Source organism: Saccopteryx leptura, chromosome 2, assembly GCF_036850995.1.
Source record: "Saccopteryx leptura isolate mSacLep1 chromosome 2, mSacLep1_pri_phased_curated, whole genome shotgun sequence".
NCBI lineage: Eukaryota > Metazoa > Chordata > Mammalia > Chiroptera > Emballonuridae > Saccopteryx > Saccopteryx leptura.
The window spans coordinates 51,692,082-51,718,905 of NC_089504.1; the positions used below are offsets into that span (position 1 = coordinate 51,692,082).

At 38.2% G+C, this 26,824-nt stretch overlaps 1 protein-coding gene across 4 annotated transcripts in view; it reads right to left on the minus strand.

Annotated features, from left to right (window-relative positions):
- The window catches only part of PCSK5 (proprotein convertase subtilisin/kexin type 5), a 449,146-nt gene that overhangs the window by 196,740 nt on the left and 225,582 nt on the right, over nucleotides 1-26,824 (minus strand). For all 4 annotated transcript variants that reach the window (XM_066367966.1, XM_066367965.1, XM_066367968.1 and 1 more), the window contains exon 10: nucleotides 18,108-18,211. In XM_066367966.1, coding sequence (XP_066224063.1) covers nucleotides 18,108-18,211 — 104 coding nt within the window. The remainder of the gene's footprint in view (nucleotides 1-18,107; nucleotides 18,212-26,824) is intronic.

Below are 26,824 nucleotides of genomic sequence, written 5' to 3' on the forward strand. Positions count from 1 at the left end.
CTTAAAAAGGGTAAGAAATCAGCAGAAAAGACAATGGATGTGAAGAAACCTAATAGAGCCTGGTGTACAGAAAGTCCTCGATACATGTGAGCCAACACTCAGAGTCAGGTAAGACGACCTACACAGGGAAAGTGATTATTCCACTTGTGCTTCCGTGTGTGCATGGGCTTCGGGGAGGCGGAGATGCAGGGAGAACGGTCCAAGGGCCAGGATGGAGCCTTCTGGTTTAATCAGCATCAGGTCTGTCTGTTGTGGTTCACTGGGCAGCAAGGAAACTGGCTGCCCTGGAGTGGGCAGCATGTGGGTGAGTGGTCAGCAGGGGGTGGGCATTAGTAGTAAACCTGGCAGGGAGTAAGGGGGTGAGGGTGAATGTGGGGAGAACTAAAAGCCAGCAGATATTGATTGCGTTTGGGTCCTTTGCCCTTAAGCAGGCTGTGCTTATTCTCATCTCCCTACAAGTAAACCACCAGACTAAAAGGTAGTTACTCAAATTCCTGTCTTGACAAGGCTGCTTCAGCTGCGGGTGGGTAGAAACCCTGACTGCAGATCAAAGGGCTCCTGCAGCTGTGCAGTCCTCGCACCTTTGGGTTCTTTGATCCTCAACGTTGAACCACCTGCTCTGAAATAACAGCTCCCACCAGGGACCCTGTGCCTCCTGCACCTATTAATCAAACCAGCCAAACGTGCACAGTAGGAGGAGGGGTGAAACTTGAGAGGGCCTGGGACACTTTCCTTAGGTCACCCCATCTCACATGCGTCATGTAAACACACAAGTCCTGCCTTTTAAAAATATAATTAAACAGCTAAATATCACAACGTAGTGGAAGATTTGTAAAGATGAAAAGTGGCAAGTAATGTACTTCAGTCTCCTATGTCAGCATTTCCTCACCTAAACATGTCGGGCAGATGAAAGCCAGGGTGCTTCCAGAATTCCTCATTCCCTTCCTTACTCCCTTTCTCTGGCTCGCTCTCTTCACTAGGTACCCTTTTAGATTTCAGTGTGAAAGGCAGCACAGCGCAAAACGCAGACTCCCTTATGGTCGGAAAATGGAGCTGCTGGCATCTGCCTCATTCTGCATGGTTTGTTTTTATTTTTCCCTTGTTCTTCCTAAAATCTCGGCTCTAGTAACAACTCCAGCCAGGTCCAAATGTGCCAGCCATCACCAGCGCTACTGAGGACTTGCATGTGGAAAGTTTCCAGACACTGACACTTGGCTGTCTGCAGGACCTGTACTTCAAAGCGCCTCTCGGGATGGGTCTGGTCAGCAACTGTAGGCAGTCAGACAGGCTCGTCATTACAGAGGCGAATTAAGGAGATTTTAGAAAAACACGAGTCCCTCTTTCCTGTGTACAATAAACTTCCTTACACTAGTATAGTATATATAAAATATATATTTATTATTTTTTTCATATACAGAGTTAAGATACGGAGATATCCCTGCCTTTTCTCAAGGTCCTCTTTCCATTTCAAGAAAAATAATGTCGCCCCGGCTGGATTGCTTGGTTGGTTGGAGTATCATCCTGAAGCACAGAGGTGGCCAGTTTGATTCTTGGTCAGGGCACATACAGGAACAGATTGATGATCCTGTCTCTCTCTCTCACTCTCTACCTTCCTTTCTCTAAAATCAATAAAATAAATATATTTTTTTAAATATCGAATTATTTTATTTTCTTTGAACAATTTTTATTTACTTCCAATATGGTTATAATAAGCAAGGAGTTTGCTCAAGGTAACTGACTAGTATTTCTTGAATGGAGGTAGAAAATTATTTTACCAAGTTGGGGATACCTAGCGATAGATCCCACGGCATATGCAGATCACAAGTGTGCTTGTTTTTAGGAAACTAAGCTTGTTTGGACAGAGATGAGAATAAGATAAAAATGTTCTCCAAGGGCCTGTTGGTAAAACTTAATTGACCATATGTTGACTTTCTGGCCTGGATGTGGGTGTGTGACCTGAGCAAACAATTACCAGAGTGGGACCTTGACAAGCCAGCAGCCATATTCTTATTCACTTTTTAGATAACTCTTCATTTAATTTTCCTTTACATTTGCTTTTTCCTTAAATTCTCATAAAAGAAAGAAATAGAAAATGTAGTTGATAATTATTTCAAATGAGTGCCTTTTCAGACTCAGTGGTTGCAAAGATATGATTACTTTTCATCCATTCACTCATCTATGGCTCACCTGATATAGAGGCAATACCCACTGTTGATGTGATGATCACAAAGCACAAAGAAGAGTGACAACAAAGAGGAAATTATTCCTCGCAACTGGAAATGTCACTATTTCATTGAGAAGAAAGCTAACACTTATCCTTAGAAATTTCAAGTCCTACGTAAGGTTTATCATAACATTCTTTTTCATTTACTTAAACCTCAGAAAAACAGGCCATTAATGAGGACTATATATGCACTTAGAAGAAATAAGACTTTAGATGGTTCTTAACTTTTTAAGTAAGATTTGGATTCATGGAGGCATAACAGCAGGACAGTAATGAGAACAGGACATTGGGACTGGAGGCTTCTTCAGGGAGGCTGTGTGGCCCTGGCATCACATGGATGAATTTAATGGAGGCAATGAGTAGCCAATGATTAAAAAAAAAAGATAAGTTTAATTGCTATTCTAGAAAGTTTTAGGGAGATGCTTTGTAAAAGATGATTCACTGATTGTTTGGGAAGTTCTGAATTTTAAATGACTTAGGGAGAGCCTTGTGCAGAGATTCAAGATTAGTAATAGATGAAGTCAATGTTGAAGTTGTAGGACTGGAAATTATTGATAAGAAGGTGACACTTGTAACTGAAAGGAAGGCAGGGAGTGGAAGAAAAGCAGTGAAATCAAGAGGATGTGTAAGGGAGAGAGCTCACTTGCTAGAGAGAGCAAGCAGGGGGTACTCCTGCTCTTGGTCCTGCCCCTTAAGTAACAGATCTCACGGAATGGCTAAGGTGAAAGGAAGGGAGAGAAAAGAATCAGTCAAGTATCAAAGAACAGGGCTATATGTTTGCATCACAAAAGGCAAAGAAAGACAGATCTGGACTGTGTAGATCAAATGCATGAAATAAATCCCAAGCTGCCGCCTTCTGATTTGGCAAGTAGGAATGGCTGAAGTCTCAAAGAGTAATTGCACTTCAAAGGTAGGAGTAGAAAAAAAATTGCAGAGAATTAGAGGGAGGAAACAGTAAGGAAATGGAAGCAGCTAATTTAGACTACTTGGAAATTTTTAGTGGTTTAGGGAAGAACAGAATTAGGGCAGTAGGACAATGGAAAAGTATAGGTCCACCCCCAGCCCTAAGATGGGAGATAAAACATTTGAAAGTAGGATTAATGACAAATTGACAAAGGAGAAGGAACACTGCTGGGAATAAATGACTAAATGACTGACAAAGAATGGGATATTTTGAGCACCTTTCACAAATGGGGTTCATTACCTGAACTACAAAACAAACAAACAAACACACTCCCACCCCACAACCCACTGATAAGAGAAATTATTTTTTTTCCTTTCTGCTAAGGATGGTACTTCATTTCATTAGCACCATTCATTCACATGCACAAGGAAGAAGTTAACTTATTACATACAGTAGATGAGTTGAGTTTCCAAGTGGTTCCCCAAAATGGAATGTGCATCAGAATCACCCAGAGGACTTGTGAAAGCACGCACTGCTCAATCCCAATGATTAGTAGTTTTGAGGTAAGGTCAAGATTTTGTATTTCTAGCAAGTTCCTGGGTGATGCTGATATTGTCACTCCAGGCACCCCACTTTGTGACCTACTTCCTGAGGGTATTAGGGCTATCTAGCATCTCTCCCAGAAAACCAAATGCTGAAGCCTGGTTAATATCAACATATGGGTAGAGTTTCTATAGCAGGAGTCCCTAAACTATGGTCCACGGCCGCATGCGGCCCCCTGAGGCCATTTATCCGGCCCCCGCCACACTTCTGGAAGGGGCACCTCTTTCATTGGTGGTCAGTGAGAGGAGCATAGTTCCCATTGAAATACTGGTCAGTTGGTTGATTTAAATTTACTTGCTCTTTATTTTAAATATTGTATTTGTTCCCGTTTTGTTTTTTTACTTTAAAATAAGATATGTGCAGTGTGCATAGTGATTTGTTCATAGTTTTTTTTATAGTCTGGCCCTCCAATGGTCTGAGGGACAGTGAACTGGCCCTCTGTGTAAAAAGTTTGGGGACCCCTGTAATCTATAGGCATGATTCACAAGTACTCTTCCCTCATGCCAACATCTTTTCATATACCACACATATTTTGCTTCTCTTATTAGGATATTTTAAGAAGACGTAGTTCTAATTAACTTATGGATATATTAGCCCACACTCTTCAAGCGTAAGTTGTTCTAGATATTTTCTTTTTTGGATGCCCTTACTCAAGGAGTTACATTCTCTGTACTGTTAGTAAAGAATAAGGATTTGATTGAGCTGAGATACAAAATCATATTTAGGCCTGACCAGGCAGTGACGCAGATTGGGACATGGAGGACCCAGATTCAAAACCCCAAGGTCACCGGCTTGAGTGTGGGCTCACCCCGCTTGAGTGCAGACTCACCAGCTTGAGCGTGGGGTGGGGTCACAGGCTTGAGTGTGGGATCATAGCCACGACCTCATGGTTGCTGGCTTGAGCCCAAGGTTGCTGGCTTGAGCAAGGGGTCACTCACTCTGCTGGAGTGCCCCGGTCAACGCACATAGGAGAAAGCAGTCAATGAACAATTAAGGTGCCACAACAAAGAATTGACACTTCTCATCTCTCTCCCTTCCTGCCTGTCTGTCCCTATCTGTCCCTCTGTCTCTGTCATTAAAAACAAAACAAAAACAAAATCATATTTAGTTAAAAGGTTGAAAATAGTAAATGCACTGAAGCTTCTAGTTAATTTATTTTAATCTATTTTACTGAATCTTTAACGGTTAAAGTACATTTAATGTATCAAGCATGCTTCCCAAAATAAGATGCTTAGAATAAATTTTGGGGGGAAGTAAAAATAATATCTTACACATGCATTTTATTACATTTTAGCTAATGAAATCTTTACAACTGTCCTGTTGACACAATAGTATTATTTGCATTTTAGAGCTGAAAAAAAAAACTTAAGTCTGAGAAAAGAACTCACCCAAAGTCACAAGGACTCTATCCCAAGTATTTGGAATCTCTTTTTATTATATATGTATCTATTGGTTATTGTTGTCTGTAAGACATACAGTACTTACTTCAACTAATTTCTCAAAGCAAGCATCAGCCTCCAAATAAATGAGGTGGCTAAGGGAGTAAATCATTTCAGGTATTTATCTATATATCACAAATGAACAGTGGGCCATTTTTATCCTCTTTGCCTTTTGCAAATCAGCTGTCTAAACTCTGCTCTCTCAAAACTCATTAAAATAGCATGCATAGAAAAAAGAAATATGTGGGGTTTGGAAGGAAAGTTAACATCTGGCCCATAACCCTTTTTCCCTATTCTTGCTGAGAAATGACCTTCTTCAGTCATTTCTATCAAACATTTTCCCGGAGTGTGGAGATCTTATTAATATGGAAAAGATACTTTATTTTCTATTCATGCCTAGGCACCCCACCCTTTAAAATTTTTTTCATTATTAGAGCTAACCAGGCATGCACAGATGGAAGAATGGCATTGAGTGGCAAAGAGCAACTTCCAATTTGTTAACATGAAGCAGCAATCACGACACCCTTCTTTTTGGTTCTTTCAAAGATGACCTTGGGAACTTAAGGGTGCACCTTGTCTTCTGGCATAACACCATAAAATGAAGCCTGTTGAAGCTATTATTGGGATGTGTGATAGAAGTTTAATTGCTTTAGAATGCCTAAGGCTAGCAAAATGTGAACATGTGTAAAGAGTATGAGTTGAGATTCTAAGAAAAAGAAAAGTCTGGCTCTACTTATTTCACAGAAGATGGATCCAGATGGATTCCGCAGAGCCGTCGCCTGCATGTAACTGTACCCTGCTAGATGCAGTGGCTTAGGAAGTCATGCGTAGAACTAGGGCAGGATTAACTTTCAGGATCTCTTTTTGAATCTTTGGGTCTGGTTTATATTATAGACACTGGCACCAACATCAAGATCTCTCTGGAGAGAAAAACGGGTGGGCTAAGGCACTGTTAGGAAAATTGTACTTTGGAAAGATGTAATCATGAGGTCCTTTTGTCTCTTGTTTATTTGGGTTATCTTATTGCTCCTGAACCATTTAGAAAGCTACAGCTGTGCCCATTTCCCACAGTCTCAGTGTGGTCACAGCAAGTTACAGCCCTCTGTCTGTGATGGGGGACCGAGAGCTGGTGCTATGGTCTGTGCTAGGAACATGGATGTCAGAGTCCAGACTGATATGCACATACTTATTTCAGTAACAGTTTCTCCTATGCACCTCAACCATGGATGTCAGCGTCCAAACTGATATGCACATACTCATTTCAGTAACAGTTTCTCCTATGCACCTCAACCATGGATGTCAGAGTCCAGACTGATATGCACATACTTATTTCAGTAACAGTTTCTCCTATGCACCTCAACCACATTTTCCGCTTTTACATCTTTTTGTAAAAGACTGTTGTCCCAGCCCGACGATCTATCCACTGCACTGTCACCTGGTAAGGCCCCTTTTACATCTAAAGCCCTTTTTCTTGGAGGAAAAGGTGGTCTGTTGGGAGTGCCTTCACAAGACAGCTTGATGATTACCACGGGAGCGTAAAATAAAACCTTCTCATGACTGCCACACATCTGTGCTTCATGCATCCTTTACATGTCAATAGTTATAAGGCCTCTTCACCCCAAATATGTCTTCTACTAGCCCCCAGTGAAGTAATTGTATATTAGACTGCATGAAGCAGCTCCAATCATTTTTGGTCACAAAAAAAAGAGAGAATGTAAAAGAATAATAGATGAGTGCTCAGCACTCACTTAAATTCTAAGGTTTTACTTTAAATTCTGTCTAGAGAGCTGGCGGTAAAGATAATGATGAAATCATCACAGAGAATGGAAAACTCTGACTCTGATAACACTAAGCTACTTTGCTAACAAAGTTGCTGTGTAGGTCAAGGTTGAAGTAATAGGTAAAATGAACAAAACTGTCTCTCAACAGACACCTTTTAAAGTATGCCTATACGTTTGGTAATTGCAGAAGAAATTACAACAGAATTCCGTGCAACAGGGCTATTCAGGCGGAACCTACGTGATTTAAAGATAGGTACCACTTTCTTTAAGGCAGCCATCAGCCCACTGGGAGGCACATGGCTTGGTGAGTGGACCACAGGCTTGATTTCTGTGCAACCAGGTATGGCAGCCCTACCACAGAATCCCAGATATTTCTTGCATTTTTTAAAAATATTTTTTTGTATTTTTCCAAAGCTGGAAACGGGGAGAGACAGTCAGACAGACTCCCGCATGCGCCCGACCGGGATCCACCCAGCACGCCTACCAGGGGCGACACTCTGCCCACCAGGGGGCGATGCTCTGCCCCTCTGGGGCGTCGCTCTGCCGTGACCAGAGCCACTCTAGCGCCTGGGGCAGAGGCCAAGGAGCCATCCCCAGCGCCCGGGCCATCTTTGCTCCAATGGAGCCTTGGCTGCGGGAGGGGAAGAGAGAGACAGAGAGGAAGGAGGGGGGGTGGAGAAGTAAATGGACGCTTCTCCTGTGTGCCCTGGCCGGGAATTGAACCCGGGTCCCCCGCACGCCAGGCCGATGCTCTACCGCTGAGCCAACCGGCCAGGGCCATATTTCTTGCATTTTTAAGCATCTTCTCCAATTCTTTCATCTTATGTACCTGGAATTCAGTGTGTGTATGGCGGGGGGGGGGGGAGGGTGTAGGCTTCTAAGATGAACAATATTTAACCCTAGAACAAAGCAGGACACATATCTTTTGCCTTGACTCTGAAGATACTTCTGAGGGTAAAAGATGAAAAGAAGCAAATGACTTCCAGACAAAATCATCTCAAACAGTATATAAAGGAAGAATACACATTGTAGCCTCTGGAGGGTTCAAAAAAGCAATGCAGCTTCCTAGTACTAAAGACGATTCTAAGTTTGCTTCATGGCCAAAAAGAAGACTATCTATGCAAACCTTAACCAAGAGAAAAAGCAATTCACAAACTGGACATGCTTTTGTCACACTAGCGGCAACAGTGTTATAGCAACTCAAGAGGTTCACCGGAATTATGTTACTTGTTTCTTTAAATCTCTGCAAAGTCATGCGGCAAATACAGAGGCCGCAACGGTATGTGGAAAATAATTCAAATATTGGAAGTTAAGTGTCTTGCTGAAGGTCATTATGAACAATAACAACAAGCAAAAGGACTTTGGTCAAAGGAAATTTGTGAAGCCTTCTCAAAGAACAATTTCTGGCCTGACATTTTTCAAGAAGCAATATTTTCACCACATCCTTTGCCCTGGGTTTATTAAAAAGCCATTTCAAAAAGCATTTATTTCTCTTCTTTGAAAAACAAAAGAATTTAGCAAAGGTGATAATATATCCCAACTCTCTAACTCTCCTGATTTAGAAGGAGGCCAAGGGATGACAAAAAGTTTTGCTGAATGTCACAGTCCTTAAGTCAGAAATACGCAATCACAAACCAAGAGAATATAGAATGATCACTGCAAGAGAATTTTCATCCATTTTAGCAAAACGATTTCTGATAGACATGTCATTTGGTAGGACATATTATAGGACTACTGGATTTACACCATCAGTTTAAAAAAAGAAACTCTCTCTGGCATCAGACAAGCAAGTAGAATCAACTTGCTTTAAAGTCATTACTACAATCCAGCTCACTTTCTCCAAACCACCAGAGTGGCTCTCCAAAATGCTTTTCAGATCAAAAGAGAGCTCCTAAGTCTAGGGTTCAAGTAGCTTTGCTGTCAGTCCTTTTAAATTACTTTCCTCACCACACTATACCGGCCCCTTATTGTACACTGGGCCCTCTTCTCCCTTACCCTGACCGTTGCCTTTACCATAGCTGTCTGTCCAGTTTTAATCCCTAATCCTCCAAGAAACACAAATAAACAAAATAATGCATCTGTTTAAACTGAGTAATCACTCTAGAAACTATTTCAGACAAGCTTCGGTTCCCAATTGTAACTCTGAAACATCTTCCACCTGCTTATATTTATGTTTCAGACCTAGGTTATGTATGTGACATTAATGTAATTCATTAATGATTTTCAGGTTATGTTTTTTTCCCTCCCGTACTTTTGAGCCCACTTATTGTTTATTGAAATCTATACAGGGTTTTGTTTTTTTCTTTTAAGTGAGAAGAGGGGAGATAGTGAGACAGACTCCTGTATGTGCCCTGACTGGGATCCAACTGACAACCCGTTTAGGGCCGATGCTCAAATCAACTGAGCTATCCCTAGTGCCTGGGGCTGATACTTGGACCAACCTAGCCATTGGCTTCGAGAGGGGGAGAGAGAGAAGGGAGAGAGGGAAGGAGAAAATGAGGGGGAGAGAAGCAGATGATTGCTTCTCATCTGTGTCCTGACTGGAGATCAAACGGGGACATCCATATGCCAGGCCAATGCTCTATCCATTGAGCTAATCAGCCAGGGCCTTATAAAAAACAGAGAATGCAACTAATCAGATTCATTAACTAACCTCATTGACAAATGAAAACTATAACCCAAATTAGATAAAAGAGACCAAAAATGAGACTAGAAGTGTCCTAAGAAGTGTGAGAATATAAAGTAGTAAACCTCATATCTGAAAGTAATAGGGAACTAGATTTATTTGTAAGCTACACACAGCATGTTAATGGCCACACCTCTATGCACATCTAAACATACACTATGCTCAATTTTTATCACACAAAAATCTTAACAGAATATTGACTGTTTATTCATTCATACTAAATGTTGTATGAGAAAGATGCATGGCATGTGAATGGTAATTTTACCTGAGTGCATACTATGAATGAAGAACTGTGCTAAATTCTGTATATGATCCTGTTTTTCTCATTCTTCCCTCTACACCACCCTGGCTACAGTGCCCTCCTACCTTTTCTGTGATCAAGTCCTTGTATATGCCACATGCCTGGCCTGTGCCCCTTGCTCCTCAGGTCTCTCTTAATTAGAAGGCCCTTTTCTGATAGTATAATGTTTAAAAAGTTCTAATTTGTCACAACAGATATTTGTACATGAATATTCACACCAGTTTTACAACAACCACAAACTGCAAACAACACCGTCCATAAAAAAGTACATACACAAATTGTGGTACAGTCCGACAGTGAAATACTACTAAGTAATAATAAGAAATTAACTCCTCATAAACTTAATAACATGGATAAACCTTAAAAATATTATATGGAGACAAAGGAGCCAGTTTCAAATGATTTTACTTATCAAAAAGTCTACAAAAGACAACCCAATCTATAGTGCTAGAAAGTATATCTGCTTGCATAGGGTGGGTTGGGGGCTAAGGGATGAGAAAGAAATGCAAAAGAACTTTTTGGGGTGATAGAAATGTTCTCTACCTTGACTATGGTGATGGTCACATGAATGTAGACATCTGTACCCTGAAAATGGTGCTTTTCATTATATGTAAATTTACTCCAATAAAGTTGATTAAAAATACATGTAGATTACCAGATAAATTTGTTCCAAAAGCTGGGAATCAACACTAAGGGTCTGACTTTGGAGCCCAGGCTCTGAGACACAATGCTAAGTTTTTGTTTTAAATAAAGCAAAACCTCAAATAAGAAAAGGATTGTTAAAAGTTGAAAAGTCTCGCCTGACCAGGTGGTGGATAGAGCATTGGTCTGGGGTGCTGAGGACCCAAGTTCGAAACATGAAGGTCACTGGCTTGAGTGCGGAATCACAGATATGATCCCACGGTCTCTGGCTTGAGCTCAAAGGTCGCTGGCTTGAGCAAAGGGTCACTGGCTCAGCTGGAGCCCCCAGGTCAAGGCACATATGAGAAAGCAATCAATGAACAACTAAAAGTGCTGCAACTATGAGTTGATGCTTCTCATCTCTCTCCTTTCCTGTCTCTCTGCTCCTATCTGTCCCTGCCCGTCTTGCTAAGAGAAAAAAATCGAAAAGTTTTTTGTAAGAGAATGAGTATGTGCATATGTGTGTATAAGAGAGCATCTATATATTTTTAAGACTGCCTTGGATTAAATTCTTTCTTGGGTATCTTATTTTAGAACTGAAATCACATTCCAGTTATCAGTAATTCAAAGATATCCACTTATATTTCTTGATAGTCACGACATACTTTTGACCTGAAAACAAGACTGCTCCCTCATTGATCACTCTCTGTAATCGCTGGGTTTAGGGCTTGATAATTTTATCTTTGCCTGAAATATCAATTATAACCACAAAGTATCAAGATTTGTTACCATTAAGAAGAGCCAGACTCCTGCTAAAAGAATTTATAAAACACCTAGGAAGTCCAGACTCATTAAAATTTGTAAAATTGAGTGTCATCAGGTGATAAAACAAAGGAGACATCAATTTTCTGTTAAGTGAACAGCCATTTTCATATTGTTAAAAATAATATTTTATAGCCACAGCTTTTAAATTGTATACAAATGACTAGAAAGTTGACAGAACGTTGACAACTGTAATCAGTTCAGATATCTACCAATATAAGCACTGTTGTGTTTGACATATGATTATATTCACTAATATGTGATTATGAGATAAAAATGTGTGAAGACATATCAGTGATAATTTTATCGCAAAGTCCTTAATACATTTTCTCTAGGCCACTAGATGTAATTTAATTATCTTCAACCACAAAACAGCACTCTAGCTCACAACATTGTTCTGCATTTTTATCCTCATTTCAATGAGGAGAAAGCTGTAGTGGATGAAAATATACTTTTAAGACTATGTTTGGTGTCTTCCATTTCCAAATTCCACTTCTCATTCAACTCAGCCTTCTCATTATGTTTGGTATTAGTTACCCACATTCTAAAAACCAAGTACAAAAACTTTCATTGGCTTCCTCGAAGGCCAAAGAAAATATTACATAATAACAGGCTACCTACTAGAATTTAAAGGTTCTTAAAACTGTAGTAAAACCATAAAACTACTTCAAACAATTTTCTTCATTATATACATATCTGGTATAGAGGTAATAGTCCAACAGTGCCACAGTCATTTTAATTGTTTTGAAGATGGATTTTAAGTGTGAAACCACATGCAAACTTATGTATGAACTTATGTACTTAGGGTTGAAAAAATACAACAAAATAAAACAAAACACCCCAAAGTGTAACAAACCTAACACTATCATTAAAAGGCCAGCATGAAGGAAACATTTCTCATGTGCAGAAAATATTTTTAAACCTTACGTCTTTGAAGTCATGAGACACACACTAACGGGACAAGCGGATATTTTGGATACAAGACTCTAGATTAAGCAATGAGCAAGTTGTTTGCCACCAGGGGTTCTTTGTTACTGTTCCCACATAGATGTTTAAGTGAATCATCCGCCAGACAGAAGAGTAAAGATAAAATCTCTAAATTATGTGTGATTCACATCCTTTTTTTTTTTTTTTTCGAATTGAGCAAGAAGTTCATATATACAATGGTCAAATATAAAAAGGAAAGTTTTTAAGATAAAACACAGTAAATGAATATAAGTTCAAAGAGCACAATGTTATAAGACAAAATCTTTTGGAAAATCAGGTGGCATTTCCAGTGAGCACATTATATTAGGTAAACCCAAATGCATTCACAGCCCTGTTTCATTTTCTTTGCATTATATGAGAGAAGTAGGTGCTTATTTCTGCAAATGAGATTGGAACTTGCACGAAGCATCTGATTCTCTATCATCTCTGACAATGACCAGAGGAGTAACATTTCACTTTGACCTTTCTTCAAAAACAGTGTGCAGATTAGAAATTAAAGTGCATTATTTAGCTTTAATCATAGCTACCAACATCATACCAATACTCTAGGTAGCAAAGATGAAATATTATTTGTACAGTGAAATAATAATATAAAGCTTAGCTTTACCTTTTTCAATGGTAACACATCAGATATCACTTTATACACTCAAACCACATTTCAATATCTTTAGTGTCAATTCAACACATGGCATGCTCAATGGTTTCAGCACTTCTAATTCTTTTTAACAAGTATTACAAAATGAAAGCAAGACAGGTAGGTATTAAAAATACATAGGAACATCTTAAAATTACCAGCCCTACCAGTGGAAATAAAATGATGGCAATTAAAAGTAATAAAGATTATTAAACGTTAAGGCCATGGAGGCTAAGAAGTCATGTTAGACTGTCAATTGTTTTCCCCATGGTGGGAAATCAGTTAGAAATTAAAAAAAAAAATCTAGTAGTTTAGTTGTGGTCAAAGAAAGAGTCAGTCGGGATGGGGAGGTTTCAGCAACATGCTGGTAGAAAAAAAGAGACTTACATAGTCTGGGAGGGCAGTGAAATGGAAGGCGTGGTAACCTCGCTCACTTAGTTGTCATTTTTGATTTTCAATGACATTTTTTTCATTCTTTCGCCTAGTAAAGATGACAGAAGGTCCTAATTTATTATCTGATGTCTATTCCTGTTCCTAGATTTAAGAGTGTTTAACTTTACAGTCACATAATCCAAATACAGACACGTTGAAAAAAAAAGAAAAACAAAACTAAAGCACCGATGTTGCATGCATTCAATTATAATTATCACTGTACCCACAACCTGGGGGAAGGAGTCAGTTCGCACAGCCCAGGACATGAGGGAGGAGAGGGGTGGTGGGTTTGCAGGGTCCTCAGATTACAGCAGTAAAAAGAAGGGAGTAGATTTACAACAAATAGCCAAGTTCTTCCTGAGATAATGTGAGCTATGGATTCGAGAAGAAGGCTGAATTCAAGTCCTCAAGCATGGCTCCACATATCCAATAGATACAAAGACAGCTGGTCAAAATGTACATCACACGCCATGACAGTCTCTGTATTAGACACCTTCTGCTGCTAAGGTTAGGATGTGTTCTACATGATGAGAAAACTATCATTGACACTTGATTACCATGACCTGGCAGGTCACTGGGGTGTGACTGAAGGGGAAGTAAGGGTGCAGTGTAAATGTGTTTTGGCATGTAAATCACACCATAGACAGATCAGATTAGGCAATGCCATGGGACCTCTGACATTTCCTTCCACTTCCACGTTTTGGGTGCACTTCAACATGGGTTGGGCTGGCACACTGAAAATGCTCAGTGAATGAATAAAGGAGGAGACCACATAAATTAAATTCCATGATGAAAACTACCCAGATGGCAAAGCCCTCACCTCCACCGCGGAGTTGTATGTGTTAAGGAGCACAGGGGAGAACTGAAAATAAGAGAAAAGAAATAAACAGAAAAGACTGCTCATACAAGGAAAAGGAAGGGATCAAAGGAGAAAGAAATAATACTGAAAAAAAAATGTAATGCCAAAGTCATTTCCTGGCATTGCAAATGTTGGTCAGCAGCAAAATACTGCAATTTGGAGTTTAGGTCTCTTGTGGCGACTGTCACATCTGTTTGTCTGGTCTTGTAAAAATACTTGCTATTCTCGTACATAATCTCAAGGACATTCTTTGATAGATGTGTGATATTTGTTCCACTTATTTTTAAAGAAACCATATCTGGAGGAGGTTTAAAGTCAAAAGGTGTCTGAAATTTAGATAGGAGTATTCACAACATGAACAATCAAAATAATGTTTAGTCTGTTTCCATAGGTATGTATTCATGGGTCTATGTTTATTTTGAAAACCAAATCTTCAGAAGACATCTATAACAGGTGGTTACTATTACCATTTAAGGAGCAGCAGGAAAGGATCACCTTAGTTCAGTTAAAATGGTTAAAATTAAGGTACCATTAGTATACAAATGTTGATGAGTGGCTTCCACCATCAGAGCTTCCCTCAGTGTGAACTCATCTTGCTCTAGGATTATTCAGTGAGGGCTGCTGTAATATGGGCCCAGAGAAAGGAGAAGGGCGTTCTGTGCACCGGCTCATCAGTATGCAGCTGCAGGGTAATCCCACTCAGAGAAATACACAGATGAATTAGTAGAGAGCCACATTTGTCACATTTTCAAGCCTAGCCTCCTAGCCTGAATGAGAACCTGTCCATGCCAGTCAACAGGAAGCCAGCAGCTGCTTTGGGAGGAAATCTCTTCCATTTACAGGTCCATAACACAGGTGGGTAATGTGAGTAATCAAGTCTACATGGGGAGAGAGGCATCCACGGGACCTGATCACCTGGCTGTGTTCTCTGCCTGCCATGTACTACGTATGGGTATGTCTGAAGAAGTGAAAGAACTCTGTGTGAAATGGACTTGGCAGTGTTTGGTGAGAGTTTATTCATTAGGGTGTTACCTTCTCTAAAGTTATCAGTGATAAGTAAGACTCTCAAGTCAACTGATGGTGAGACCCCCAAACCAAAATGGTAGCTACACTGAGCTGCTTCTGCTTTACCTGGTGAGGATGAAAATCTGAGGTTGATACTGACATACTCATTGTACCAGAGCACCTACCAAGCAATTTGTGAAATTATTCAAATAATTAAAAAATATAATATAAAACATTCTTCAAACAAGTTAAACTGCTCAACATTAGGGCATAAAAGCAAGCCCCGGCAGCACAGGTGTTTTCAAATCCATTTCACGCACACATCCCACTCAGCATTAGGACAGCTGCGTGGGAAGAGAGAGAGCACCCACGGGCACACGCTTCTGTTTGGAGGCAACCGTTTTCTTCTAAGGAGAAATGTTTGGCCATGTGTTCCTGCTAAAGGAGGCCTGCAAAAGCCGGCTGACCTAGTTTAAAATATGAGCCCTCACTGAGCTCTCATTGCATGAGCCTCTTCCAAGAATTAGTTATTTTTTGGGGTTCGTTCAGTTCTTATTTCATAAAAAGTCAGCCCATCTTTCTCCAGTCCTAGTGACCTGCATTCTCTCCTTCCCCAATGCACATCACTTCTACTGCTAGCCTCTGCCTTAATCACTTTTATTTGTGGGACACTAGGGAGGGAATGGTAATGCTTAGAGTAGGAAAGAAAATAACTCCTTTTTTAAAAAAAAATTCTTATTATGATCATGTTTAGATGAAATATGGGGCTTGCCATCAACAAAATTACAAAACAATTCCACTGGGAGTCCAGACGGTTCAGGGTAATTCATCTATGAAAAAGCGAACTTTAATTGTTACTCTTGGCAGCAATCTCAGAGAAGAGTGAAATATTATACTAAATATTGCCACGTGCAATAGTAAAATGCTCTTTCCTCCTTGCCAGAAGTAGTGTACAGCCCCCTCAGAATCAGGTTTGGATCTGGTGATTTAGTCTAAATCCTCTGTTTCCCCCTTTCCAAAACCAACATAGGTTTTCAAAAGAGTTGCGTTTTTTATTAGAACCATTTGCTCTTTCCTAGTTGCCAAAAAGGAATCAGTAAAACTAAGACTTTTTATTTGGGCTAAAGTTGATTCCTCAGCTTCATGGAGGTCAATGTACTTAGTCTGTGAACCTTCTGCTAAGAAGTTCATTGCAGTGTTGAACCAGCCAAGGTTATGTTTTGGTCCCTTATTACAAACCCTCACCCCATCCCATCCTCTAGCCTCATGGATTTTATATAGTAAGAGCTGGGAGCATGTGGAAGCTAATCAAAATGAAACATACATATGGCAAAGCACATCTTGAATTTCTAGAACAATAGAAATTTTTAAGTATTCTTGATGTCACACATAACAACTGTCATTTTGGAATCAAGTGTCCTGATTTGGGCTTCAGAAAGTGTGATCCTAACAGATACAACTTTTTAGATTAAAAGCTCATTGAAAACTGCTGCATTATATCGTTTATAAGCATGGAAAGGTACTTGACAATACACAAAAGCATAGGGACATTCTTATTCTAAAAATGGAGGGAAATCTTCAGTGAAAATGTTAAGAACTATTTTATATGGCTCTGGTTTTCTGGTATATTTGTAGGTTCTGGCTAAAGCATGAGACTATAATAAGCTATTTGCAAATAATTTTTAAAATTACATTTTACATTTCAATCATATATATTTGCATACATTAGGTATAATTCACTAAGGAAATATTAAAATCATATGTAAGATATCATATGTAGATAGTATCAGTCAGCTTCTAAAATGTTTCAGTTGGGCAAGTTAGGGCCCAGAAAAATTAAATGAATTTCCCAGGGTTATTCAGCATGTAACTAACAATTTGAAGACTAGAAGCTCAATTTTAAAGTAGATATTTTCTATGTTATGAGATGTTTTTCATCCATTAGGGTATATATGTAATAATTCTAAGACTATTTGGGGGTAAATTTAAGTCTGCAGGTATGACAAAAAGTAATCTTTGTTGTAACTTAAATTAATGAATTAAAATTTAGGTCATCTGAGACCTGAGTCAATATGCTAAACTTTAGGACATCTGCTTTATCTAATTATTTTCTTTTTATTATAACATGTTATGAATGACAACAAACAAAAACAGCTACCATTAGAGAAAGACAGTTTGAGGAAACTATAATCTCTATCAGTCACAGGAAAAACAGTCTGCAATATTATACATTATGCACAATTTCATAAAGACTGCATATTATAAAGCTTTATAAGAACTTTTAGTTTATATAAAGTAATGTCTTAGAAGTATGCCTATTTTTGTTTGTGGAAGCTGAAAAACAAAAACAAAAACAAAACTAAAATGTATAGAAAGCATAGCCTAGCAACTTAGCCTAACAGTAAAATACTCGAGTAAAAACAAAATATACCAACTATTATTTAAGTGAAGGTAAATAACTGTAGAAGGTGAGGAGTTTTTAAATACATTGTTACAAACAGCACTCAGATAATGAATGATAGCAAATAAACTAATGAGGAGCCCCATAGGTCACAACACTTGGAAGTGGGTTACCTTTTAAGAAATTGACATATGATTGGGAAGCCAAGGACATCTCTGCCTTATATGTATTGTTTAATATTTTTTAAAAAAGAATCTGCCTTTTATTTATTAAAAGAACAAGCTCTTCATGTGGCAGCACTAAACTGAAAGTTTCTTTTGAAAGGGTTCTATTTCCTGCTCTCCATTTAAAATGGGGGGGAAAAATAAAAATATTTTGCCTGTGACAGAATATGAAAGAAGTTCTCACCCTTAAAACCAGCAGCATTGGTTTTCCAGTCATTAGCGTTCAAATGTCCTGCACGGGAAGTCCTGACAATAACATGCTGCACGTCTCTCCAGGTCAGAAACGGACTGGGGAAAGACAAGGTAAGAATCATTGTACCAAAAAAAAAAAAAAAAGATGGGGGAAGCAGAGTCACAAGCAAATTTAAAAAGCGAAAGCAAAATGGCAAAGTACTAAAAACAAAGGGTCAGCAATTTGGGTTGGGGATAAACAAATGCCAAATGCCGCTCTTGTTCTCAACATAGAGAAGTGACATTAGTCTGAGGAAGGCAGAAAATGTAACCTTAAATTTAATAGATAACATGAGATTAGCCAGCATAATTTAGTTTTTATGAAGGGTGAGAATTCCCAGTTTCCTCAACAAAATGGCTCCCAATTCTGGCCCTATAGTCCTTTGTGTAAAATCTTACCTCATCATCGAAAAATTACAATAAGCTAAAGTCAAGGCTGAAGACCTCTGGAACATGCCTCATTCAGATATACAGCCAGGCAATTGATTTTGTAATTTAACAAAGAACATTGCAGTGTTCAACACTCTGCGTGTACATGTGGAATATGGAAAAATTATCAACTAAAACCAAATCCTCACTTTCAGTTTCTTAAAAAAAGAGAATATATACAGGGCCCAACACTGGGTTCCAAAGTACAGAGAGTGATGGGATTATTGTGCATTTGCAATAAGTAGCTATAATATTAAATTATTGGGTATCTAATTTCTTGTGGCTGTTAGTTTGCCCTGAAGAGCACAAAGAAACTATCGAAGAGAAGATACTGTCATTGGAGAACTGCAATGCTAATTTATACACACAGAGAACAAATCCATGTACACAGACAGACTTCTGTTCATTTCCAAAGAATGTGTACATACTGGAAAGCATCAGACTCAGTGCAGGCATGATATTATAATCAGGACACTTACTCAGTTTACTCTTGAATGTGAGGTGTGACAATTTTTTACTTAACTAGGAAATACGACAATTACCATTCAACTTGTACATTTATTTTCTTTCTTGTCCTTCATTTTAGAAGGATATTTGCAAAGGATAGGTCAGAACATTTGGGGAGTGGAAGACAATGACTCACAACCTTCCTTCATGTGTGTACAGACAGACACTGGCATCTCCCAGGCAGCAGGAGAGGCTGATATCTTAATGGTAGCTAATTTTATTTTCACGTACTTACTCTTTCAATCACAGTTGACATTCAATGTTTTATACTAGTTTCAGGTGTGCAGAAAAGTGGTTAGACAATGGTAGAATTTACTTAGTGACCCCCCAATAATTCAATGATACCTAGTTTTCAATGCTTCACTTTATACCACATTTTCCCCATCAGGATCACCCCATACATGTTTTTGTGGGTGTTAGCCTAATGAGTGGGAGCCTGATGATCAGATCCTGACTCCTTCATTTTCTAACTATGTGAAATTGACTTCTCAATGTCTCCTTACTTAAATGTGGGTGCTAATATCTACTTTACTTCATCTTACTGACAATCAAAGTAATGCCAACTACTTAACCTAGTTCCCGGTGCATAATAAACCATGAGAGATGATGTCAGAGTACTGGCGGCATGAGAGATACTCCTGATCTCCCTCTTTAAAATTTTCACAAGTTGAACAATTATAATGCACTGAAGAAACCCCAGTTGGGCTCACAGGTGCACCTGAAAGAGCCATGCACCAAATGGACTAAAGGTGGGACAGGTTAAAATGGGGGTGGAAAATAAAATGCATTCGTGGTGGGCTTTGGAGAAGAGAGGAGACAAACCTGGAGTGACTGGGTTTTCTTTTTCTTTGCTGGACTGCAGGGAGGAGGGAAGCTTGGGTTTTCTGAATTTTGTCTGAGAGGTACAAAGAGGGAAATTCGGAGTGACTGGGTCTCCTTCTGCCAGGGGTGGTGGTGAGATAGAAGGGAACCAGTGTTCCCATGGTCTGCTTGCAGCCTGAAACTTGGCAGAGACAGAGAAAACTAAAGTGCAGCCCCCCCAGCCTTCTAGGACCCAATTCCCTCATCTCACAGTACTGAGAGTGGCAGGGACAAACCCCACAGCTAGCTCTCTAGAGCCACTCTCTCCCCTGAAGAACAGAGGTGCTCCATGTTGGGGCCCAAGGCCTGTTCACACATGGAGAGGAGTGCCCGAAAGCCTGAGATCACCATTGCTAGTGCTGAGAAACTGTAAAACTAAAGCCATAAAGCTCTCACACCCCACCCCACCCACCAACGTGACTGCAGGACCATCTACATCATTGCAACAGCAACATCTCAGTAAAGGACAGCCCAGGAACTTCACAGAGCTAAAACTTGTAATACAGCTATACCTACTAGAAGAAACCTCTCAAAACCAAAATTTATTTTTCCTTCCTTCTTCTCCTTTTGTCCTTCTTATTCTTTTTTCTTTTGAATTTCATTTACTTTAATTTTTATATATTTATATTTTATTCTTATTTTTATGGATGTTTTATTTTAGACTTTTTTGTTTGCTTTCTTCTTGTCATAATTTTTTTAACTTTTACATTTTTTATTGTATTTTTTATTTTTCAGTCTTTAGTTGTTTTGTTGGTTAGGGTTCTTAACAATACCACTCTCAAATGCCATCAAGGAAGAAGAAATAAAATAACATGGCTACACAAGACAGAGATGTAGTTCAGAAAGAAAGTGAAAAATATCCAGTAAAAAATCTCAAACCTTAAAGTTGAATGATAGAGAATTCAAAATTGAAGTTCTGAAAATACTCAACAAGATGTAAGAAGACACCAACAGGCAATTTAATTAGCTCAGAAAACAAATTAATGAATAAAATGAATACCTCACCAAGGAGATTGAAATTTTAAAAACAGAGATGAAGAACTCAATACATGAATTGAAGACTGAGGTAGCAAGTTTAGCTAATAGAACAAGCCAAATTGAGGAAAGAATCAGGGACATCAAAAACAGGCAACTAGAGATGCTGCAGAGAGAAGAGGAGAGAGACTCACGAATTTAAAAGAATGATAGCACTCTACAAGAATGATTTGACTCTACCAGAAAGAGCAATGTAAAAATAATGGGTATACTGGAAGAAGAAGAGAGGGAGAAAGGAATGGAGAGCCTATTCAAACAAATAATTATGAAAACCTCCCAAGCCAATGGAAAGAATTAGAGCCTCAAATTGAAGAAGCAAACAGAATGCTGAGTTACCACAACTGAAACAGACCTACTCCAAGGTACATCAAAATAAAATTGTCAAGAATCAATGACAAAGAGAGAATCCTCAAGGCAGCTAGGTTAAAGAAGAACAAAGTTTATAAAGGAAAGCCCATTACATTATCATCAGACTTCTCAGCAGAAACTCTATAAGCCAGAAGATAGTGGACCCAAAAATTCAAAATGCTGAAAGAGAGAAACTACCAGCCAAGAATACTATATCCATTAAAGTTATCCTTCAAATATGAAGGAGAAATAAAAACTTTTACAGACGCACAGAAGCTGAGGGAATTGATCACCAGAAAACTCCCACTGCAGGACATACATACTCAAGGGGGTTATTTGACCAGACACAAAGAACAAAACAAATCAAAACTATAAGTAATATCTCCAACAAGGTCACAATAAAAACAAGGATTTTCTGTAGCAATAATAACATAAAAGGGGAGATGATAAAATATTTGCAGTAGCAAAGGAGGATGGAGTGCTGAAGCACTCATAAGACAAAGGACTTGTACATAATGAACATTTTTCTCTTAATAACCTAATGGTAACCATCCACAAAAAAGCCACTACTGAAACACAGCTTAAAAAAGGAAGAAATAGGAGAAAGCAGTATGGAATATCACCAAACAAAAACAACTGACAGAAACAAAAAAGAGAAGAATTAAACAAGACAGAACTACCAGAAAACAAAACATAAAATAGCTATAGGAAATCCTTGTGTCAATAATTACCCTAAATGTAAATGGACTGAATTTACCAAAAAAGAGGCACAGAATAGCAGATTGGATAAAAAAGCAAAACCCAATCATATGCTGCCTTCAAGACAGACATCTAAGCTTTAAGGACAAAAGTAGATTCAAAGTGAAAGGTTGGAAAACAATTCTCCAAGCAAATAATATCCAAAGAAAAGCAGGTGTAGCTATACTTATATCTGACAATGCTGACTTCAAGATAAAAAAGGTAACCAGAGACAAAGATGGACATTTCATGATAAAGAGGACACTGTATCAAGAAAACATAACACTTATTAATATATATGCACTGAACCAGGTAAGCATCAAAATATATAAGACATCTAACTGATCAAAAATAGATGCAGACAAAAACACAATCATACCATACTTGGAGATTTCAACACACCACTGATGGTTTTAGATAGATCATCCAAACAGAAAATCAATAAAGAACTATTGGCCTTAAACGACACTCTGGACCAAATGGATATAATAGACATTTATAGGATATTTTATCCCAAAACACCAGATTATACATTGTTCTCCAGTGTTCATGGAACACTCTAAAGGATAAACCATATTTGGGCCACAAAAGTAACATCAACAAATTCAGGAACATTGAAATTATACCAAGCATATTTTTTGATCAAAAGGTAAGGCTTTGAAATTAGAATTTAACTGCAAAAAGGAAGTAAAGAAACTACAAAAATGTGGAAATTAAACAACATACTTCTAAAAAATGACTGTGTCAAACAAGAAATAAAAGCAGAGATTGAAAGATATATACAGACAAATGAAAATGACAACACAACATATAAAAATTTCTGGGATGCAGTGAAAACAGTAATAAGAGGAAAGTTTATATCGGGGTAGTCAACCTTTTTATATCTACCACCCACTTTTGTATCTCTGTTAGTAGTAAAATTTTCTAACCACCCACCGGTTCCATAGTAATGGTGATTTATAAAGTAGGGAAGTAACTTTACTTTATAAAATTTATAAAGCAGAATTACAGCAAGTTAAAGCATATAATAATAATTACTTACCAAGTACTTTATGTCAGATTTTCGCTAAGTTTGGCAGAATAAATCTTTACAAAACAACTTACTATAGTTAAAGCTCTCTTTTTATTTATACTTTGGTTGCTCCGTAACCGCCCACCATGAAAGCTGGCACACCCACTAGTGGGCGGCATGGACCAGGTTGACTACCACTGGTTTATATTATTACAGGCTTATGTCAAGAAACAAGAGAGATCCCAAGTAAACAACCTGACATCACATCTTAAATTAAGGAACTAGTAAAAGAAGAACAAAGGCAACCCAAAGTCAGCAGAAGAAAGGAAATAGTAAAAATTAGAGCAAAACTAAATGAAAGAGAAAAAAATTAATACAACAAAGGACTGGTTCTTTGAAAAGATCAATAAAATCAACAAACCACTGGCTATACTCACTAAGGAAAAAAGAGAAAGGACTCATATGAACAAAATCCAAAATGAAAGAGGAGAAATTACTACAGATGTCAAAGATATACAAAGGATCATAGTAGAATATTATGAAAGACTATATGCTACCAAATTCAACAACCTAGAGGAAATGGATAAATTCCTAGAACAATACAATCTTCCTAGACTGAATCACGAAGATGTGGAAAATGTAAATTGACCTATAAGCAGGGAGGAAATAGAAATAACTATCAAAAATTTCCCCCAAAACAAAAGTTCAGGACCAGATGGCTACATTAGTGAATTCTAACAAACATTCAAAGAAGATTTGGTATCTATCCATCTCAAAGTCTTCCAAAAAATAGAAGTAAAAAACAATACTCCCCAATACATTTTACAAGGCTAACATAACCCTAATACCAAAACCTGGCAAGGAAAACACAAAAAAGAAAGCTACAGACCAATGTCTCTAATCAATACAGATACAAAAAAAAAAGTGAAGTGGTTATCAGGGGGAAAGGGATAGATAGCATGGGGGAGAAGCAGGGGGGAAAGGGTGTAAAGAGGGACAAATATAAGGTGACAGAAAATAATTTGACTTTGGGTGATGGATATATAACATAATCAACAGTTCAAATGCTATAGAGATGTCTACCTGAAACCTATGTACTCTTATTGATCAATGTCACCATGTTAGTTAATTTTCTAAATAAAATTTAAAACTTGTAAAAAAAATAAGGCACAAGAAACATTTTGTACAATATTTGACTAAATTATGAACCACAACTCTGATGGTGGCTTGTAAATTAAAGAGATGAGAAAAATACTACAGAGTTCTGATACCTATCTGTTATGACCTCTATTAAAAATGAAAGGACCGTTATTTTTGTCATTTTCAAAGTCTTTAGAAGGGGCAAGATTGGCTCTAGACTATTTTGTAAGGCTGTATTAACAAAAGAACTTAATAGTAAGGAAATTAAAACCCAACCACATGAATTTTTAAAATATCAGAACAATGCAAACATAACCATTTTTATTTTAATATAATACTCGTTATAAACCAATTCAGAGCCTGATAAGGCACAGAACTCAGAAGAAAGGGAGGGAGGTTGAGTGATAGATCCCAGGAAGCAGGGAAGTTTTGCTTCTCAAACAAATAGCATAATTTGCCCCTGCTGCTGACAAATACAGAATCCACATAATAATTCAGTAGACTCAATGCACAACTGCGACAAAAATTAGGAGATGAGGCAAGAGTACTTCTGAATGTTAATCTCAACATCAGATGTTCTAGTTCTGCCCGAAATGTGATGCCAATCTCATCCTTCTCCAGTGTAGCTATTGGATCAGGGGCAAAAGCAACAACAAAAGCTCAGTTTGGAAAAACATTCCAGCCACTTGTTTATGGTAAAGCAGAATCCACAAAAATGTTTGTATTTTTTCATGAGCAAATGGCAAGATATCTAAAAGTGTAGTAGGATTTAATAAATATGTCTAAATCAACCTAGTGATTTTAAAATATCATTTAACATACAGTTACAACTTCCATATTTTAAATCTTACCCTTTAGGGGGAAAAAAGAAGAGAAATAAGTTTCCCATGTTACCCTACACACCAAGACAGGATTCATCAGAAATATGAAGTGCAAGGTTTTCACTTTTGGGAACGTTAGCACTAAAAATATAATACTAGTAACAGTAACAAGGAACATTAATTTTGTACCTTAAGCAGTTCTATTCAGGCAGGTTTCGGAAGCCTTCTGCATTCAACTCAGCCTGAAGAAATATGTTACTTGCTCTCATGCTGACTTGCAAAAACTAGTTCTTCTAGGAATGCTTGTAATTAGAGGGAAGAAATTAGCTTCGGGAAATTGGAACCATATAGGGAACCATGCTGGCATTCAGATAATTCTTTGACATTTGATAACAAAATTCAGAAATGATTTAATTTCAAAATTTCCTGAATCCCACCAAAATAAAGTAAGGAAAGTAATATGGAAAACCAGTGTATTTGGAATCATTGGTATTTCTACCTGTGAAAAAGTAACTAATGCAAAGGCCAGTGCATCTGCTAGTATCCTGAAGGAACTTTTATTCGTGAAGGAGTCTGCTTCATGTTTGACAATCTATCTGTATTTATGCTCACAGGGATGATGTGCAAGTGAAGAAGTAAAACTATCAGACATCTGGTAAACCCCATACAGTGTGAAAGCAGAGAAGTGCTAGGAACTCTGCAGTTTACGACGGTAGTGTAGGACCCCCCAAAACTTCCTTCTGCCAAATACCCTGGACCCATTCTTCACTAGCCTCTAAAACCAAGATCTCCTTCCCCTCCACGAACAAGAAAACTGCGTACCAGTAGCACTGGGGCAAGCAATAAACTAGAGGCTGAAAGTCTAATCACCATGAAGAAAAAGAACAGTGTCTCTCAACCCTGAGTCTGGTGACCACTGCCCATAATAAGCCACAAGCAGTTAGACCACTCATCCCTCAGGTTTCTTCTTGGAATTAGGGCAATGAACCTTGAATAGCAATAAACAGTAAAAATAACATTTATAAATGCCTACAAGATGTGACCTTTCAAGGCAATAAAATATACATAATTTTCTGGAAAGTCCTGTATATGTAATCTTTTCTTGTTAGGAAATTTGCATCCTTTCATGATCTTGTACTAATAACCAACATTTAGTCAACACCTTGCTAGGGTCAGGTACTGCATGTTGTATGTGCATTACCATTTTTTAATCTGAAAAATTGTATGCTCTAGGTAAAATTTTTATTCCCACTTCATAGATGACAAAACTGAGGCTTTGAGTTACACACAGTAACTCAAGCTTATACAGGGAGTAAGTGATAGTGCTAGAGTTCAAACGGGCTATATTTGGTTGCAGAACATATGCTATCCATCACTATTTAACACAATCTCCAGAGGGACCCCATAAAGGTGAAACAGGCATACACACAGTGGCTTGTCAGATGGACTGGATCAGGAAGCCAAGTGTAGAACATCATGATTTCAAGGTCACACAATTTGTGTACTTTCTCTCTCTCTCTCAACTCAGTTGGCTAATTTTTGCTCTCCATAGAATCCAGGAGATCCTTGAGTCTGAACTTCGCTTTAAGGTTCCAAAAGCCTACCATGAGCACACTCCATCAAAGGTGAGGAGAAAGATATCAAAGTTGGAAAAATCACGTTATTTTTACAATATAATATGTTATAGTTATACCATGTCATAACATTATTCCATTATTTCCTAACATTCTGGTTATGAACCTGTCACCTTGCCTGACATGCTCACACTCTGATGTGGTT